The sequence below is a fragment of the Silene latifolia genome, chromosome 2 (genome assembly GCF_048544455.1).
Source record: "Silene latifolia isolate original U9 population chromosome 2, ASM4854445v1, whole genome shotgun sequence".
Taxonomy (NCBI): Eukaryota; Viridiplantae; Streptophyta; class Magnoliopsida; order Caryophyllales; family Caryophyllaceae; genus Silene; species Silene latifolia.
In genome coordinates, this window is record NC_133527.1 from 181,085,981 (window position 1) to 181,106,641 (window position 20,661).

General features: G+C 38.5%; 4 protein-coding genes across 4 annotated transcripts; 3 read left to right on the forward strand and 1 right to left on the reverse strand.

The window, feature by feature from the left end:
* The first annotated feature begins 1,041 nt into the window (after positions 1 to 1,041).
* LOC141643569 (glycosyltransferase 6-like) lies at positions 1,042 to 2,890 on the forward strand. The gene has a single exon (XM_074452771.1). The coding sequence runs from the start codon at positions 1,327 to 1,329 to the stop codon at positions 2,620 to 2,622; it is 1,296 nt and encodes a 431-aa protein (XP_074308872.1). The 5' UTR covers positions 1,042 to 1,326; the 3' UTR covers positions 2,623 to 2,890.
* Positions 2,891 to 6,250: 3,360 nt separating this feature from the next.
* LOC141643570 (putative glycosyltransferase 7) lies at positions 6,251 to 7,993 on the forward strand. The gene has a single exon (XM_074452772.1). The coding sequence runs from the start codon at positions 6,337 to 6,339 to the stop codon at positions 7,618 to 7,620; it is 1,284 nt and encodes a 427-aa protein (XP_074308873.1). The 5' UTR covers positions 6,251 to 6,336; the 3' UTR covers positions 7,621 to 7,993.
* A 3,343-nt stretch (positions 7,994 to 11,336) lies between these two features.
* On the forward strand, positions 11,337 to 13,140 carry LOC141643572 (putative glycosyltransferase 7). The gene has a single exon (XM_074452773.1). The coding sequence runs from the start codon at positions 11,525 to 11,527 to the stop codon at positions 12,815 to 12,817; it is 1,293 nt and encodes a 430-aa protein (XP_074308874.1). The 5' UTR covers positions 11,337 to 11,524; the 3' UTR covers positions 12,818 to 13,140.
* Positions 13,141 to 14,893: 1,753 nt separating this feature from the next.
* On the reverse strand, positions 14,894 to 20,270 carry LOC141643573 (uncharacterized). The gene is made up of 2 exons (XM_074452774.1): positions 19,403 to 20,270; positions 14,894 to 15,647 (listed from the first exon to the last, which is right to left on the reverse strand). Exons 1-2 carry the CDS (start codon positions 20,152 to 20,154, stop codon positions 14,993 to 14,995), a joined length of 1,407 nt encoding a protein of 468 aa, XP_074308875.1. The 5' UTR covers positions 20,155 to 20,270; the 3' UTR covers positions 14,894 to 14,992.
* Between the last annotated feature and the right edge of the window lie 391 nt (positions 20,271 to 20,661).

Here is a 20,661-nt window from a genome sequence, read left to right on the forward strand (position 1 = left end):
GGCTGATAATACACATGGACTGTGTGTATTATCACCCTACAATTTTTTTTCTGGCCAATTTATCGAAACATACGAAGATTTAAGCAGTGAATGATGGCTGATTAACAGTCGGTGCTTACGACAGAGCATCAATAGAGATGTTTAAGATTTATTTGTAATTTCGGGGAATTCACCGTTCTAGGCATCAATAGTTTAAAGCATAGGATATTAGTAACAGAAAATAATTGGTAAGAAAGTCAGACTTTATATGCTGATTGCTGACATATCCGAGAACCCAATTGAAGTATGAACCTTCTGTCCAATTCAGCTGAACTCGTCACCCCATCTTTCTTCAACATGGCCCATAGGGCTGTTGGTACGCCCTAGAATATGTTGTTCAGACTCGGTTACAACTGGCCGACTCTTTATTTTGTTTTGCTTTCTCAACATATTTGTCGATTGTTTAACACGGATACAGAATACAAAAGAAAAACATGGCCCATAGGGCTGTTGGTACGTGGTAAATATGTTGTTCAGGCTCGGTTGAAAATGGTCGACTCTTTTTTTGTTTTGTTTTGTTTTGCTTTTTAAACTTGTTTGTTGATTGTCTAACACGGGTACAGACGAAAAAACAAAGTGTCCAAATAACATAACCGGTCGACCCGTCGTTAACATTTGTTTGATGGGGTCTGTTGATAATTGCATTTGCATTAGTCTCATTCCGTGTAGGCCTTATTGGTACCATTATTATTTTATTAACGTTTAACAGGACTTTTTAATCACTAAACCAAAATTGTGGAATTCCTTGGATGTGAGACTTTTCTATTTAATTTAGCATAAAAATTCCAAGTTTTGCACCCGTCTTTTTCTTTATTTCTTTATTACAACATCATTATATTCTTTATATTTAATTCTTTGCGTAGGAAATTTGAATTACTGCAATATGTGACATTTATTCAATTAATTACTCCATTGTTGAATAATTATCTTACGTGAAGCTGAATTTTTATTCATTAAATAATTTCACGTTATTGTCATCTGAAGTCTACTTACACTTTCTATTAACAATTGAGTTTACTCCTGACACTTGCATACTTTTATTTTGAAAGAAAAACAAGCACATTAGAAAAACCGTATTTAATAAAATAGCACCTGTGTCGAATACTTGTAGCCGTCTCTAAACGAATGGGTTTACTGCAGACTGTTTCAAAGTCACCAGCAGCCAGCTGTTACTGATTCTATAAAATGATTTGCTTTTCAACATTAGACTTATCAAAGGGGTTTTAAATTTTGCATAAGTATCCTCTTAAACATTTCTGTAGTTTCCTGAGAGAAAATATCAGAGAGATGTCGTCTAAACTCGCCAGGATTAAACTATCATCCATCCTTTCGGATGGCGTTATGTTCTTAAGCGGTGTTTTAGTTACTGTCATCGTAATTTGGTCGTTCCCATCGATCACAACACCCAGCTTGAGAGAAAATACAGTTCCATTTTCACCCTCAGAATACAGCAGTAAAATTATTACCCCGTCTCCTCCTACAGCTAACAAAACTGACCTGAACCTGAACCTGAACCTGACTACCTTTTATGATGATCCGAAATTCGGTTACTTGATGGATAGTCCAGTGAAGGATTGGGATGAAAAGCGACAGCAGTGGTTTAATGCTCATCCATCCTTAGATAGATCAGTGGAGCGGGTTATGATGGTAACCGGGTCTCAACCAATGCCCTGCACGGCCGCAGACGGGGATCATTTGATGTTGAGGCTTTTTAAGAACAAGGTGGACTACTGTCGGATTCATGGGCATGACATTTTCTATAACAATGTCTTGCTCCACCAGGGTATGTACGCGTACTGGGCCAAGTACCCGTTAGTGAAGGCTGCCATGTTGTCCCACCCTGAAGCAGAATGGATTTGGTGGATCGACTCTGACGCAGTCTTCACAGACATGGACTTCAATCTGCCGCTGGAGAAGTACAAGGCTTACAACCTGATAGTTTACGGTTGGCCTGACGCCTTATATGAACATAAGAGTTCAATGGGTCTTAATGCCGGGGTTTTCTTGATTCGGAACTGCCAATGGTCTATGAACATCTTGGACCGGTGGGCTAGCTTTGGTCCACAGACTGAAAACTTTGCGAAATGGGGACAAATTCAAAAGGCGGTATTTCCTAACATGGAGAACCCTACATCAGATGATCAAGCTGCTCTATGCTACATGATCTTGATGGAAAAAGATATATGGGCAGAAAAGTTCTACCTCGAGACCGAGTATGACTTCCAAGGCTACTTTATGGGAGTAATTGATAAGTTGGATAATGCTACACGTCATTACTCTGAATTAGAGAAGAAGGTACCGGAATTAAGAAAGAAGCATGCTGAGAAATTTGGGGAGGAATATCGCGCTCTTTGGCAGCAGCATCTCGAGGCTGCTGGTACTCCAAGACCGTTAAGGAGGTCATTTGTGACACATTTCACAGGGTGTGAGCCCTGCAGTGGGTACCATAACCCTCATTATACCGATGAGCAATGTCACGGAGGTATAATAAGGGCATTGAATTTCGGTGATAGTCAGGTTTTGAGGAGTTTTGGGTACACTCGTCATAATTTATCCCTTTCTTCCTCAGTTGAACCCCTTTAATTTGGCATACCTCGAATCCTGTCTGCTGAATTATGTTCCAGCTTTTTCCGATTGAAGTGTTTTGTAGGTTCTTTGGGTTGGTATTATACAATGTAGCCTTGTATTTGTACAGTATACAACAACAAACATACTATAATCCAAACCCTTAAATATTCTTGCCTATGTAGGAATAAGGTTCTGATGTACGCAATTTTACTCTTTGGTTTAAAACACAAAGAAATTGTCTTCGGATAATTTTGCAATACAAAAGCGCATTTATTTTGTGAAACATTTAGCTTGTGTGTTATTACCTCTGTTCAACACAACTTTCGATACGTCTGATTAAAATGCACAGCACAAATATTGAACAAACGTATGAAATTGGCTTGAACGGAGTAAATTATTAGGAAATTACTGAGAGCTTATTATGGTTAGGCAGATATTGGACTAACTGTGTTTAGATTCTTTCCAAAAACAAAATACAGAAATGTAATAATATTCCAGTGCTAATTTAACTAACTGAAAATGACTGATAGCAAATTGCAATCAAAGACTGCTAATTGTGTTAAGTGCTAGTAACAGTCGGCTGAGTTCGACTGATCATGTTGTTTTACAAAGATGGCTACTTGAACAGATAAAATTATGAAGGTTGGTGATGTTTAGGCTGGCAAACTGAATGATTGCTAAAGTTAATTTAATAAGCAAATCCTTTTCAATTATGGTTTCTTGTATTCATGTGAGTCGGGAATCGAGCTCATTATCGCTTGTTTAAGAGATGGAACAATGACAACGATTTATCTAGGGATTACTTTTTATTTTTTTGGTTTTAAAGGGATTTCACTGGGGTATTTTTATGCCAACGGATTAGGAATTTAGCATGAATATCGCTCTTAAATGAGTTTAATAGCTAATAGTGGAAGACTTTTGTCGCTTTGGGACCTGGGGAGTTACATAGTAGCAAGGGTAGCAATTAACTTCAAATAAAAAAAAAATACTTTATAGTTAAAATCATCCATTTTTTTACTTGAAAATCTCTGAGCACGAGGCCTTAGCAAAGATATTAAACTATAAGAAGAAAGTTTGCTACCCAAAATTTCATTTCTAGTTCCGCCCCGAGTTTTTCCGGTTTTTATATTGATGGGGCATATTCTGCACCCGCTGACCGAGTCAACATATTGAACAAGGTCAAAGCCAAAAGACAACAAGTCAAGAGAAAAGTGACCTAACCGAAGAAGCCTGTCGGCCTGTCACTTGGGTCTCGGCTCGGCAACTAGCCGGCCGAGAGGCATATCCGCGTACTCACATCCAGTCCCCTCAGCATGGAGTCCACCAGGCCTGCCGGCCTGCCATGGGTCCCTCAGCCGAGGGTAAGACAGTCTTTCCACCTACTATGCCACTTGGCCACTACGTGACAAAAGGCGAAAGTCTATAAATACTCATCATCTCTCATTGAGAAAACGATCCGAAACTAACTGAAGAATCTGGTATAAACTCTCTTATCTCTCTACAATATACTTTGCCAAGTTAACATACAACTTATCTTTCTAAATTTACTGACTTGAGCGTCGGAGTGAGTACGTTCGGCCCCAAGCCGAGCCCTCAGTTTGTTCATCTTGACAGGAAAGAGTGAAAGGAAGAGACGACCAACGACATCATTCTACAAGCTCAAGTGGTCACAATCCTGCTCCGGAATTACACTCGGAACAATTGGCGCCGTCTGTGGGGATAGATACTAAAAACTAGTCACCTACCTTACAAAAAAAAAAAAAAAAAAAAACCATTCAGCGAGCTAAGAAGATGTCAAAGCAACAAGAAACTGTGAGTGAAGGAAGTGCATTCTTCCAGGATGACACGTTCCGCATTCGAGATCGGGCGATCCCCACCGCCGAGTCACTGACACGGCGTACGGGATGCCGAAAGAGCCAGAAACACCGCTGCCTACCGACCAAATCACTGTCATGGGACATGTGGTCGATGCAGCCAAATTAAAGCTATTCCTGGACTAATGAATTATGGTGCCCTCCGGCCTAAAAACGATCTCCCGCTGCCCTGCCGAAGGGACTAATGAATTATGGTGCCCTCCGGCGGGATTACGTTACCGCCGATTCAATTTTTCTATTAATATTATTTTAATCTGCCCAAAAAAAAAAATCGATTATTTTCATGGATTTATGCGTTGCTCAAAAACCATGAACAAGAATTTCATTATCATGGCCTACTTAGGAGGTATTGATTCACATCAAGCAAAGATTTCTACGAATTCGAAAAGATCAAATCAAATAATTGTACATCCTGATTTTCGTGGAATTCTTATACTTTTGCTTTATTGGCGATTTACGAGAAATTCGGTCTGGCGAGTCCTATACGCATCGACTGGGGAGTTACGCACCGAAATTTGTCAAGCTCGAAAAATGCGACGTTCGTGACAACGAATTTTCAACGATTTGGCGGGTTCGAAAAGCGACGACGTTCCCGCCCGACGAAACCGATTCGAAAAGAGAACCGTTTCTCTTTGTCTACCTTGCAACCCCATGGTAATTTGTTTGAAAAGAGAACCGTTTCTCTTTGTCTACCTTGCAACCCCATGGAAATTTAGACAAATTACCATGGGTTTGAGAGAGGAGGTTAGCAGATATTACGGTATATTACAATATACCGTAATCGGAATAATATAATATTAGGAATAAACTTATTATATGTTGCCTATAATAGTTGATACGATTTAAATCTCGGGAGTACTATAAATGTCGAGACAATGTAATCATTCGAGACACAAATTATCAATAATACGAACGACTTATTTATGCTTTCCCCTCTCTACGATTCTAATACTACTGTATACAGTTTTAACATGAAAATGTCACGCGTACCCATTGCTTTAATGGTAGAAAAGTACAATTTTCACTTTTCAGCATGAGGTTACGAGTTCAAACCTTGAACTTGTATTATTGGCTCAGAAATCCGCAACTACCTGATAATTACATCATCTAGCTCATTGGACTAGCTTCCTTTTACACTCAAAAAAAGTCTTTATGATGGCTAATCCAATATTGGTACAATGTCTTTTTCTCTATAATTTAGCCTTACTTGTGGACTTGGTGTGTATATTCTGACTGATTATTGTTTCGTTGTTTGATTAAGTCTTCATAATTAAATGATAATCTCTTTTTCAGTGTATTCATTACGTAGAATTTTCCTACGCAAATACAAATCCAACATCACTGTCGCGGTGTCACCTAAGTCATGACATAATTAGAGGTGTCTATCGGGTCGGTAACCGGTCGGGTTATATCGGGTTTGGGTTGTGTCGGGCCAATGATGGGTACGGGTTGGTTACAGTTCATGTCGGGACATCTTCAGATTGGGTAATTTTATGTTTAAACAATGTGTAGTGTATTAATTGTATTTTTAAGTGAAATAATTATCATAAATATACCATTATTATTTATTAAACTAGTTCATTAACGGGTCATCCATCGGGTTGAGTCAATATTGGGTCACGAGTCGGTTCAGATCAGGTTGGAGTTAGCCTTGGGTCGGGTCGGGTCGGTTTCGGTTTACCCAATCTTCGGGTTTCGGACGGGTCGGGCCAACTTTTGCCAGCTCTAATAGAAATAATCCCACAGTTTGGCGCTGTTGGACTATGCCAAACTTTGAAATAGTCCTCATATCAGCCCTTATAGCTTCTATATAATCATTTCCTTTCGAGTCTTATTGAATATATCAAAACGAACGATGTCGAAACTTAGGAAGCTTAAACTGTCATCGGTTTTTCAAGATGGCGTTATGTTCTTAAGCGGCATGTTGGTTACCCTCATCTTAGTCTGGTTTAACCCATTTATCATGAACCCGGGCTCAAATCAGTCAACTCCAGTCGCTTTTTCGACTTCAACGGACACCAGTCCGTCACAAAAAACTGTTACACCTAAACTCAACCTTACAACCTTCTATGATGATCCAGCCTTCGGTTATACAATGGATAAAAAAATTAAGAATTGGGATGAGAAGCGGAAACATTGGTTGGCAACCCACCCGGCCTTTTCTGGGTCGAAGGAGCGCATCATGATGGTGACCGGGACCCAGCCTACGCCGTGTAAAAAGCCAGATGGAGATCATTTGTTGTTAAGGCTGTTTAAGAACAAGGTGGACTACTGTCGAATTCACGGGCATGATATTTTCTATAACAATGTTTTGCTTCACCAGGGTATGCACGGATTTTGGGCCAAGTATCCGTTAGTCAAGGCGGCGATGTTGGCCCACCCGGAGGCAGAATGGATTTGGTGGGTGGACTCGGATGCAATCTTCACCGACATGGACTTTGATCTGCCAGTGGAGAAGTACAAGGCGTATAACCTGGTAGCGTACGGGTGGCCTGACCTTATATTTGAAAAGAAGAGCGCAATGGGGGTTAACGCCGGGGTTTTCTTGATTCGGAACTGCCAGTGGTCTATAGATATGTTGGAAAGGTGGGCCAGCTTCGGTCCACAGACTAAAGACTACGCGAAATGGGGTAAAGTCCAACAGTCGATGTTTTATGATAAGACGGACTCAAATTCAGACGATCAAACAGCTTTAACATACATGCTTTTGGTGGAGAAAGAGCGGTGGGGAGGTAAAATTCACATAGAGGGTGATTATTACTTCCAAGGGTACTGGTTGGATATAGTGGACAAGTATGATAACGTAACAAGGCGATACAACGAATTGGAGAGTCAGGTGGCTGAACTGAGGATGAAGTATGCCGAGAAGGCAGGGGAGAAGTACAGGGCACTGTGGCAGAAGTACCTCGATGAGGCTAACACGGGTGGTTTTACAGGGAGTCAAAGTTGGAGGAGGCCGTTTATGACGCATTTTACAGGGTGTGAACCCTGTAGTGGGGATCACAACCTTATGTATACTGCTGAGGCGTGCGATAAGGGGATGGTGAGAGCCTTAAATTTTGCTGATAATCAGGTGCTTAGAAATTTTGGGTACACTCGTCGAGATATATCCAACACTCCTGTCGTAGAACCCCTTTGATTTCATATTTTCATCTACCTCCTTGGCAATGAAGTGTTCCTTTGGCAGTTTGGCTTGTCCGGGTTGATGTCTACGCTGAACAAGCGGATCTGACCTGGCTTTGTCCCGATAGTTAGCCTTCGTACAGTATATAGCACCGGTTTAAAAGGGTCAAATACTTGTATAATAAAATACGGAGTATGAAATATGAAACATAATGTTAGTAGCTGATATATCAGAATCAGATGCCTTAGCTATAAGACTATGCCCTGGTATTTAAATTAGACAACATTCAAACTTGTGTATGCCTTTTTGTTCATCAAAGTTTTGTGTATTAGGATCATAAAATGTTCCAACTTTCTAATACATTAAACTTTCTATTACGCTTTCTTTATTACTGGCCTCGTTCAAAATGCGATAACATTATGGTTGCTTTAGGATCAAATTATAAATTTTTGTTTGTTGATGGGACAATGGCCATAAGCCCATAACGGTTGTGAAGTTGTCGTATCAGGATGACGAGTATTTTAATAAAAAGAGTCTGAGCTTCGAACTGAGGTCATGAATCCCACCGTCTGAAGATCATACCAACTAACATCTGCAGGATGACAATTGAGCATAAGTGCATAACGGGTCCATGCATACATAGTTCCAAAAATGTTAAACCAAATGTTCAAATATGATGGCTGCAGTTGATTTTTTTTATTTTCTATCACAAATGAATTATTTTTCTACATATTCATACACCATATATAAATGCACATATTTATGAAATATTCGAAAAATGACAGGAAACAATATAATTATCAACAATTCTTATATAAAATCGTTTTACATAATACTCCATAATTTTACAATGTGATAATGTGAAACCGTTTTACAGAAAAAACCACACTTCCTCCGTACCTCATTTCCTTTCTTTAATTCCAAAACAAATCTTCACACGTTAAAGCTTGAGACACAAATCCACTTTCATTAGTGGTAGCAGTAGACCAGTAGTAGTGTACAAAAATAACCCATCTGTAAAAATTACACTTAATCACGATTCGTCCAAAAACAACCATCGCTTTATTTTAAGATTATGCAAACCGAACCGTGTTGACCTAGACGTCCATTGCACCGAATTATAATATTTGTCCTGTAAATAACTCGATTTATGTTCTCAATTAAGAAAAAACGATTAACCAAATCGTATTGTTATGCTCGCTAACGATGAAAGTATATTACCTAGTAGTTTGAAACCGATATATTAAAATCAACATTGTTTTTATTTTAAACTTAAATTACTTAATATTAACGTTTTAGTTTTTAACATTTGAAGCAAAAGAGATAAAATTTTGTATGAATCAGTTCACAGTTAAACCAATTAACCAATTGTTCGAACCACTTTAAATGGTTACCTGATATTTGGTGTTGTCTAAGAGGAGCCGTGAACTCACAATAATACAAATTTTAGTAAATGAGACAACTTCTTAATATCGAATTTTATTACCACAATCTCATTTGTATTAGAATAACCCTATACATTTCTTTCTATACTTAATACTCCCTCCGTCCCGGTCATTTGTTGTCCTTTGTTTTTTGGCACAATGACCAAGGAAAGAGAAATTGGTCAATTAATAAATGACATGTGGAACAAATTGAGTGTGAATGATCAAATTGTTCATCAAGTTTATTCTTAAAATAGAAAAGACAACAACTACTCACTGAGATATCCTAATATAAAAAAGACAACAAATAACTGGGACAAAGAGTACTACTTAATACCATCCGATAATGCTCTATCATCGTCCTTGGACGAAACGTCTAAGTGAAAGCATCGTATGGGGTGGGTTTATTTTTGTTGATATTCTTTAGAAAAGTACAATTATTGGTACCGAACCTTACTCAAAATCTGGGTCACAACGTGTTGACCAATTGACATTGTCGAAGTCGACCAAAATACATAGGTAAAGAAGCACCGCACAATGTCATGCACTAGCGACGTTTCTTTCTTTATTATTCATATTCAGTTTGGCTGGAAAGCATCTTTTTTTTTTTTCGTCTAAATAATTCGTTTAAAATGCAATAATGATTAATTTCGTCGTCGGTGTTTAGCGTTTTGTGTGTAAGTTGTAATCTCGTATACGTGACGGTGCGCCTTTTTTGGTTTATGTCTTTGACACGCTTTCATGATATCAACTTATCAAGGTTGGTTTTTTTTCCACACAAAAAGACACTCAATTGTAGGGATAGAGATATCACAAATTAAAGATATCATTATGTAGTATTAAATATTAATGTCTCGGATAATGGTTACATAATGTGATTTTCAGATGTTTAGTATTAACAAATTGCTAGAAAATGATAGTTAACTAAACTTGTCAAGTCTTAATTAAACTGACTAACCAAGGTGTTGCCGCTATGAATCCACGATTCGCATTTAGAGCAATGAAAAAATTCAGTGATTGGTAATGTCACAAGGTAAACTCGAAATAGTTCGAAAAGTTTAAGTAAAACTTACGAAATTTTAGTATCCGAAACGAGCGGTAATACACCATTGAGGACAATACAAAGTAAGGTTATGTTATTTTCCGCTTAATTTCAACTCTTATTTAACTTACTTCAGCCACGTTATCTCAGCAAATTTCGATTCAACTCAAAAATACGGAACCTAAATCAGGCTATATCACAATAATGAAGGTGTGAACTAGACAACTAGTTCAGATTTTTAGTTTGTTGCCACTTATTAATCCCATGCATTTACGTTCCACAAGAGGTGGCGACTTGAACAGTGTATTGCTTATTATAGTCAAAGACTTGCCAACCTGATGTGAATCTACCAAGATGAGAATTCTATTTTTGTAATTACGTAGTCAAAATCTTGCCAACTCCTATGATTTATGTTTGAAAATTAGTTTAATTTATGTATGGACCATTTATTGTCGTTGTTTCATGGAACAGTATCATGCATGTTTAACCATGAACTTAATTTGATACTTGTGTATCCCTCAAAGTCATGGTAAAACACCTTGTAATCTTGTATATCATCCACACTATGTGCACTCGGACTCGAAATCGGCCCGAAACCACATTTACTTAACTACATGTACAAAAATATATTATTAAATGGCTAATCCAAAATTTTAGTGGTTAAGATTCGGCTAGTCTTGCTTAAGACATAATACCCGTTTTAATGTACACAAATTTATATACTACTCCTTTTCTCCCGGCCATTTGTTTACCTTTGATTTTAACACAAACTTTTCGCTATTACCTAAACAACTAATCTTATCAATGATATCTATTTGAATCCGCTCTATCATTTGTGTTAAAGCGCGGCAGCTATTCTTGCTTATGATGAAAAGGTACTTGTGACACCTCACAACCACCTCCTCTTTTTATCATTATTTAAACTGGTTTTGAGACATCACAAATGAGAATGTATATATTATCGTCTTAAACAAAAATTTGTGGTAAAGATTAGTCCTTTAATCTTCCATTGAGATTAATTTACATAAGTATATGGTAAACTGTCTAATCTTAATAATTCAGGATTTCTGGCATTACGTGTGGACTACTAATGTGAAATCTGACTTTTTGATGAACTAATACTAAAATAATTGACAATTTGACATAAAAATTCTCTTTTGATTTTTCATAATATAGAATTAATTATTAATATTAATAAAGACAAGTTGATGCGGACTATAGTACGCTGTTGATAATTATATGATCGTCTTTACAAATCATAGCATCATGCTACAGTCCCTACTTACTAAGTGAACTGTGCCAAACTTTGAAAAAGTCTTTAAGTACACCTCCTATATACATTCTATATAACCCTTAGTTTTACAGACACTAATTACTTAAATCAAATTATTTCCTTTCTAAAACATATTTCTAAGTTATCATACAACTATTTCACTCTACTATCATAAAAAAGATGTTGGAATTCAGTCGGGTTAAGCAGTCGTCTCGTCTTTCAGACGGAATTATGTTCTTAAGCGGCGTTTTGGTCGCCCTCATAATATTATGGACGAACCCGTCTGTATCCAACCTTAGCTCAAATCCCGACTTTTTTTTGTCGCCCGCTTTCAAAAACCCGGCTTCAAAACTTGCTGAAACTAATTTTAACCAAACAAAAACTAACCTGAATCTGACTACCTTTTATGATGACCCTGAGTTTGGTTACACAATGGATAAAAAAATTAAAAATTGGGACGAGAAGCGACGACAGTGGCTGGAAGCTAACCCGTCCTACTCTGGGTCGGTAGAGCGGATTGTGATGGTAACCGGGTCACAACCAACACAATGTAAAAACCCGATTGGAGATCACTTGATGTTGAGGCTTTTCAAGAACAAGGTGGACTATTGTCGGATTCATGGCCATGATATTTTCTACAACAATGTTTTGCTCCACCAAGGGATGCACGGGTATTGGGCCAAGTATCCGTTAGTCAAGGCTGCAATGTTGGCCCACCCGGAAGCAGAGTGGATATGGTGGGTGGACTCAGATGCAGTGGTGACCGACATGGACTTCGTTCACCCGTTGGAGAAATACAAGGACTACAACCTCATCGCGTATGGGTTACTAGAGGGTGTTATCAAGCATAAAGGCTCAATGATGCTTAACGCCGGGGTGTTTTTGATCCGGAACTGTCAGTGGTCTATGGATATATTGGAGAGGTGGGCTAATTTTGGACCACAGAGTGAAAACTACGCGAAATGGGGTGAAATTCAGGCGTCTGTATTTGTCGATAAGCAGTATCCTGTTTCTGATGATCAAGCGGCTTTATGTTACATGATATTGATGGAGAAGGAGATATGGGGAAATAAAATCTATTTAGAGAATGAATATTATTTCCAAGGGTATTGGGAGGAGATAGTCGCAAAGTTTGAGAACGTAACAAGACGTTACTCGGACTTAGCGACTCAAGTGAGTCCATTGAGGAGTAGGCATGCTGAGAAGGCAGGGGAGAAGTACCAGGCTCTATGGCAAAAGTACCTTGACGGTGCCAACACTAATGGGTTTGCATACGGAAGTTGGAGAAGGCCGTTTGTGACACATTTTACGGGTTGTGAGCCCTGTAGTGGGGATCACAACCCGTCCTATACTAAAGAGACGTGTGAGGGAAACATGGTGAAGGCCTTGAATTTTGGCGATAATCAAGTACTCAGGAATTTTGGGTACACTCGTCATAATTTAACCGACTCTTCGTCAGTAGAACCCTTGTAAAATTAAAATTTACCTAGCGTCCAGACGGTTGAACTAGACCGGTGCCCAATTAGCGGTGTATATCAAGAAGAATTCTTTTACACAATCCATTTATGAGGTCGAAAGTCGAAACAAATATTTTATAAAATAATGTTAATGTAGTAGTCATAGGCCAAAATTTCATCATACATTTATTATTAATTGAAGTATGATGTATACAGACAGATGTTCATTTGAATGAATAGAACCCCAAGTAGGCTATTTGCAGAAATCTGAGTTGGTGAACATTAACCATGAATGAAAGTGAGTTCTTATTGGGACCAATGAGTAGAATTTTGGCACCATTTTGTGTTTATGACCGTTTTAACTTGAGATGACTCTCGATTAGAATAGAGGTGGAAATAAGATGAGGTCTAATTTAAAGACGGTCTTAAACAAGACTAACTAAATTTTTAGAGTACTGTGGCATGCGTTTTGCACTTGTAAATTGTAAACAATTATTGATACCTTAGTTGGTAGGGTTATGTACACAATTAAGGTTAATCATTGTTTAATGGATCATGGATTCATGGATGTATATTCTTCTTGCTTGTGAGATTTGGATATTTTTTTTCAGGATTGTACTCTTCAACAACAGAGATGTGATGGTATAAAGTAGAAGAACAAACACGATCATGTGCAAAAATACCTTCCCCCAAATTCTTTCTAAAAGAATTCAAAAGTTGTGAGGAAGAGTTTTTCACTTTTGTGAGGTTTTGATTCGATTAAATTATCATAGTTGCTCATTCACCACCCTAAATTATTATTATTGATATTGCTATATTCAATTATTGGAATAGAGCCAAGATGGGAGAATTGGATCAAGAAAATCATTGTTAGTTGTATCATCTTGCAACTTAACAGCTACAGTGACTGACACAAGTTTAACCCGTTCCAAGGTGTTCGCGAGTAGAGATGTACAGTCGGTACAGACATCGAACGCTAAAATGAGGCAGCAAGTCTTGCTATAGACCGATAGACGGGTCAAATATCCTTGTGACATTTTTGGGGCCCACCACGCAAGTTGTTGTTTGTCTTATGCGTAATGTGGTATGTTATTTGGTCTGTCTTTAGCTATAGACGGATAGTTGCCGTGTATAATGAGATTTTGTGAAAATGAGGATGGAAACCACACTTATGTTCGTTCAGCTAGCTATGTTAAATGTAATAATTATGCTTGAATCATAACTCTCATATTATTAGTGAAACAACCACTCCCCTCTTATAATAAAAAATAATAATTTATTTGTGGGAGGGTGTTCAATTTCAACGATATATAAAGACTATTTTGGTGAGACCATATAACGGTTATGATTAAAATAGTAAGGTTGAGTAATTTTGCAAAGGCTAATTATAGCCTATAATAAGTCATGAATTTGTGATATAGTATAATTCATTTTTTAGTTCGACAAGTTAGAGGTCGGGCTTGAGAGCACAAACTTTTCAGGTTCATGCTGATTAGCCGAGTAAATGGCCCTAGACAGTAGTCACTTCCTAATAGAGAATTCAGTCCCACCTCTTAACCCCTTTGTGGCCCTTCCTGTAAGTTTCATCGTCACAAGCTTGTAACAAATGACAATTTGTACTCATAAATTGGGATCCCTACATCAAACACTGACCTAATAAGCTGCTAGGTTAATTAGTTCCTTAACCTACGATTCGGGAGGTTAGACCAATGATCTCAATCCAAAATAATAATGTAAAAACTTTAATAAGTTAAATTAATAAATCATCCAGTATAATTTTACATTTCTTCCTTGTGGATGAAACAAACCTTCCAAGCTCAAGCGAGGAAGGCCGATCACAAACCCTAGCTGAGGGATTTGTCTTCTTACCTCATACTCTGTACACCATAACCCCTTGGTGCACCTTGTTGCAAGACATGCAAGTTTCATAGCTAAACTCCCAACTTACAGAACGCGGGTTACCTTACAAATTGTAATACCCTAACCAAATTGATCAACATCAAAATTGGAGGGATCCATCATTGGCATTCGCCCCTTTAACTCAGATTTCAGGTGGTTCAAATAAAAGCACAAAATGAAATTCAGACACATCATCGACAATAAACATACCATAAATAAAATAACTTAAAAGTGCAAACACCGCTGCCAAGGTTTCAGTTCAAGAGGTTACAAGTGTAACGGCATACCTACATTAATAAACCATATCCGAAGGGGCATCTTCGCTCGCATCCCCACCAGGAACGTCATTGAACATGTACTGATTCTGATACTCCATCAAGTACTGGGTAGACCTCTTCACATCCAAAAACAACCCATATACTCTGCTGACGTCTTCCATCTCCACCGTCTTTCCCTTTCGTTTTTGGCAAGCCAAAGCCGAAGAGTTTATCAAGTGAATCGCATACCTTAGTGAGGTTTCAACTGCAATTTTGGTCAACAAGACTCTAGCCTCTTCACTCATGTCCACATCCTCCTCCTCACATCTTATGTCCAAGATCTTGCGAATCTCATCCTCAGAGTACGGTTGTGTGGCAATGATGAGCAACCGATCAAGCAAGTCGATGGGGATGCCATGTGGGGATTTGTAATTGGTCCCTCTGATTTTTGTATGCCCCCTGTTTGTTGCAACTACTAAAATTGGTGCCATGTCATTCTCCAAAGCGCGGTTTAAGAAGGAAAAGCACTCAACGTCCAACATGTGCACCTCATCAATGAAAAGGACGCCCGGGACAATCTCGGCTTTCCCTTCCTCTCTCCATTCAGCTACCTTTGTGTCAATTTGTTCCCTTACTTCAGCCCGAATCTCACCAGTATCACCGGTAAAAAGTGCCAGGAATCCTTGGGTTCTGGAGAAACACAAAAGGTCATTAAGTTGAGTGAACAATTCCATAGCAGTCAAGATACTTGCAAGACGGTGGCTCACTGGCTCATATAGATTTTTGCTGGCACTACCCAGTTCTAAGTATGTCATTTCAAGTCGAGCTTATTTAGAAAATTTGAGAATACTTGCAATAGAACTAATAAAAAACAAACTACCAAGAAGCAAAATAAACTATATCTAATCTAACAGAAAATGATTTTTAGAACAAAAAAATGGAATAAACTATCAAATCCATCTGAATTTTTTCCAAAGAAATTTCAGGATGGAACTTCCATTCAGATTTCAGAGAATGTGAGAATAAGTCAGAAAACTAACTCTTTTAACAAACTGTCAGAGTGCAACAGGCAAACACGAATTTACGGTAGAGTTAAGAATAGATGCAAAACAACACTACTGTCGTAACATGACTAATAGCAACCACTTCAACCAACAGTCCAGCATAAAAGAACAGTCTAAGAACTACAAAGTAACAATTTCAGCACAAGAAACATAGAACCGTGACCCAATGTCACCATTCATTGCATAGGAACACCGATGAGATAAACATCACCCTGAGATCAGATCAAAAATACATATGCAGAAGTTGAATTAGCACAACAGTGAGCTAAGAACACGTTCCTAGATAGGCAGAACAAGTCAGATACAAAACGGAGGGAAGGGAACCTGAAGGGGGGAAGGGGGAGGGGGAAGATGAACCGGAAGCGGAAGAAAATAAGTGTTTTCCTTCCAAGTATTTCCTATTATAGAGGGGATTTTTACTTCAAAGAGAAATGGATATCCCTCTAACGCAATTTTGCTAATCAAATAAGAGGAAATTATCCATCCAAACAAATTGCAACAGAATATATATGGATGGCACATAGATTTGGAATCCCTAATAGTGAATAGTGAGCTTAAATCCTTCATTTAACCCAAAGTTCCAAAAATATGATTTTCAGTTTTTCAACTGCCAAGGTAATCTACTATCACACAACACCTCTCACCCCCAATACCTCTATTTATTTTCAAACTCCATTCCAGCGGAACACATTGAAACTTAAATGGAAGGTATGCCCAAGCATTCTACTACAAGTTAAACTCCACGGAAAACCCTTTTTCCACAAAAGTATAAGCACATACATTCAACCATTTAAAAAATGCTTTCGCAATCTCAGTGTGGGGTGAATTCAGACATAAAACTACTTACTATGTTCATGCTGGAGAGCTGTTATATTTCCTCCAAATAATAAAAAATCGCATCTCTGTATCACTAAATACTCAAAGAGAACACCAAAAGAGCTAGAACCATTAGAAATAAGTACTCCGTATGCAACACTAACGGCGTTTAGAACGTAACAGAACAAATTGTTCATACTTCTTAATAGACAAAACGACTACTCCCTCCGTCCCAACTCCCAATCATTTGTCTTAAAAAAGCAAACAAATGAATGGGACGAAGGAAGTATAATGTTAATTCCCATTTCTGTACCACACGCTTTCAATGATAAATGAGGACAGGTCTTATGCTATCACCCAACCAATACTATACAAAGACCAACATTATCCTAGTACCTCACATATTCTACGAATGACAGGATAAAGAGGAGTTAACTATACAATAAGGGTCTCAACTCTCAACTTTCATATTTTTTTGCATCAAGGACCTAAACAATGACAGTTAAGCGTTAAGGACCTATAAACCTCCTTCCGTTACTCCTTGATCAAAGAATGTGTTTCTACTTTTTGCTCTTCATTTATACGTCTAACGTTTTCCAATTTTTAGAATACTTATTTTTCTTATTTCCACCATCTTTCATATTGGTCCAAAATTCTTTTTTGTGGTTATCCGTTTACTTTTAGTGACAGTATATGCAGGCCAACAAAACCGGCCTAACTCGTTTGGAACCCGATACGATAAGTCTAACTGAGACTCGAATAACCCAAAAAGTGTAACCTGAACTTGACGTAAGAGACTCGAATGACCCGATTAATTACGAGTGACCCAAAATTAACCAGACTTGGCGAAGTGACCCAAAATAACCCGATACACCCAAAGTAAAGTAGTAAACTAAAGCGACTAGCTCGAAACAAAATTGTGACCATAATTAACCCGAGCTGACCTAGCACGCAATGATCGGACTCAAAAATGAGCTGATAATCGGTCACCCGAAAATGACGAGACCCAACCTAAACCCATACATAAATGACCCATTTTCCAGGTCTAGTGGTATGGATAAACCTGAGTTTGTGTTTGGTAATCAGAATAAAATTGTTGTCGAGTTCATGTGCCTATCATCAATAAACTATCTCCGTAATAAACACGGGACATTCTTTAACGGAGTAGTAACGGAGAAAGGTACTCGGGTCCCTAACGCTTAACCATCATAGTTTAGGTCCTTGATGCTAAACAAAATGAAAGTTGAGACCCTCATTGCATAGTTAACTCGGATAAAGGTTTGATGTATCCAAATTACCACATACAAAGGTTTCTAACCGATCTGTGAAGAAAACTATATCGAACGTCAGCAACTTGACAAAAACGCGTAGACAGTTCAGTCAGTTTTCCGTGCCCCCACCCAAAACTAAACTATCTCAAAAACAATTTAACCCCCATGACTGTCCCGCCATATGTACACTTGCCTGATTACTCCTACATTTACATTAACAATTTGAAAACACTTCCAATGACAAAGAGATCAACAAGTGCTACGCCAATACCCAAGTGTCTAATTTTTTCACTAAACTATCAAAAATATACTCACAGGTACTAGAACTCTACTGTTTTCAAGACGACTATTACTAAGAAAAGCAGATGAATTGCTAAAGAAAACTGTACTAAGTGTTCAGAAAACAAAAACTCTCCCTATCCCTAGCAAAGTTAGTAAACAATAAATATTACTCCATCCCAATCATTTGTTTACTTTTTTCTTCTTTGTGACGGTATTTTAATCAAATGTAAACAATGTTCCGATACAAACTCAATACAACAGTATCTACGTCATTCTACACACATTGCCCCATATAACGAAGCTCAATTGTGTCGCAACACTCCTAAGCAATCCCCATTCGTAAACACCCTAGCACTTCAGGCACCTTCACTAGATAAGTTAAAAGCAAAAATGCCAGCAAAGTAATGACATTTCCTAATAGAATCATAGAACTAGCTAAGTCAGTAACTTTCTTCCTCGCCATTCAGGTCATGACAAATCCGAAAACAAGATAAAATATAGTACCATCCTCTTCAAATACCATTTTCCACTAGCTAAAACACAAACACAAACATAAACACCACAGTCCACAAACACAAAAACATATATCTCGAGTTCACTCAAAATACCTCACCCTTCACCAAGCGAAGAATGTAGCATAAGAGAGACCTATAGTCCTATCAATTAACAATCACACTCTTATACTCTCTCCGTAACTCTCTTCCAATCATTTATTTACCTTTGTTTAAAACACCCTCCCGAAAAATAGAAAAGGTAAACAAATGAATGAGGTGGATGGACTACTAAATTTCAGCTCGAGTTAAAATTCAGAACAAACTGCAGTAAGTGTTCAGGAAACTAAAATTCTTCTGGTCCAAAATTATTTCTGTACGCTTTCTTATTCTTTGTGGCGGAGGTAAACAAATGATTGAGCCGGAGTTGTATCTCACTACTACAGAAATCTACAAGTAGCAGAAACAATATCACAAATACTCAGCCCAACAACAAAACCAATCGAGACAGAAACCGGTACCTGCTATTAATAACATCGATTTCATGAAGAGTAACACAATGCACAACCTCCTTCCTCTTCTGCAACTCACCATCAGGGCACTGAACAAACTTAGTATGAGGACCCATAGCATCATAATCCCTCGACCTCGAAAACGATCTCCCAAGCTTAGTAATCTTCCCAGACGCCTTATCAATAGCAATAACATCACCACTCTGCACTTTCTCCTTCCCCAAAGCCTCAATCATCTTATTCCCCAAATCATAAACCGTCTCCATATCCGTCGTCTTCAACGTCAATTTCCCCGTCTTCGCAGCAACCCCAGCTGCTGCAGGTCGGTCCATCACTACCTCAACAACCTCCCCTTCAATCACCTCCGCCTCTTCCTTAATTCTCACCCCAATCGCCCTCCGAAACGCCTGCATTAGCGCTTCGGTTTTCGACATCTCCAAGGAGAATATTTCCGACCCGGATAGCATTGCGAACGGGGTGTCCTTACTTACCGACTTTGCTAAACCCATTGCGATTGCGGTTTTCCCCGTACCCGGGTGACCCGCGATTAGAACACCCCGGCCCGCGATTTTACCGTCTTTAATCATCTGGAGGATGACTCCGGCAGCTTTACGGGCGGGGAGTTGCCCCACTAGGCCTTCGGAGACTAGACGGGGTTCTAGGGTTGAGTCCAACCCGAGACCGCGAATGTGAGAGTGTGCCCCGATTCGTTCTATTCGGGTCAGGTCTTTGGATTCGGAAAGTTTAAGCTCCGCCGTCATTGTTAAGGTTTTGTTTAGTTTTTGGAAGTGTGAGGGAAGGAATCGGAGGGTTGAAGAAGGAAAAGGGGGGAGGGTTTTAGTTTTAAAGTGGAAAGAGGAATAAATGTTGCAGAAGGTTTTTAGATAGTGACGATATATATAATGTCATTGGTGTTATGGGCTTAACTTGTCAATAAATTTGGGCCGGCCTGTAAGCTAACGTTTTTCTAGTCCTCTGTTTAGCTTGTGGAATTCCCTCTTCTATATTTACTAAGCAGCTACTCTTTTATAGGACCGTCTTATAACATAAAACGGGCCCAATAAAAGTCATCAGCCCAAATAAGAATACAACAACAACATCAGAGCCTTAATCCCAAAATGATTTGGGGTCGGCTGACATGAATCATCTTTTCGAACCGTCCATGGGTGAACGCACGCCTCAAAATGCGAATAAAAAAACAGAAGATGAAAAACAAAAAGGAAGAACGAAAATATAATGGAAAGTCAAGGTGAACTTAGGGGTTTTAA

What these genes read in the sequence shown, in the direction of transcription:
- LOC141643570 (XM_074452772.1), top strand. Translation starts at nt 6,337, where the DNA reads ATGTCGAAACTTAGGAAGCTTAAACTGTCATCGGTTTTTCAAGATGGC.
- LOC141643572 (XM_074452773.1), top strand. Translation starts at nt 11,525, where the DNA reads ATGTTGGAATTCAGTCGGGTTAAGCAGTCGTCTCGTCTTTCAGACGGA.
- LOC141643569 (XM_074452771.1), top strand. Translation starts at nt 1,327, where the DNA reads ATGTCGTCTAAACTCGCCAGGATTAAACTATCATCCATCCTTTCGGAT.
- LOC141643573 (XM_074452774.1), bottom strand. Translation starts at nt 20,154, where the DNA reads ATGACGGCGGAGCTTAAACTTTCCGAATCCAAAGACCTGACCCGAATA. An exon ending in ATCGATGTTATTAATAGCAG is followed by an intron (nt 15,648 to 19,402) that starts GTACCGGTTTCT and finishes GTGTTTCTCCAG; the next exon opens with AACCCAAGGATTCCTGGCAC.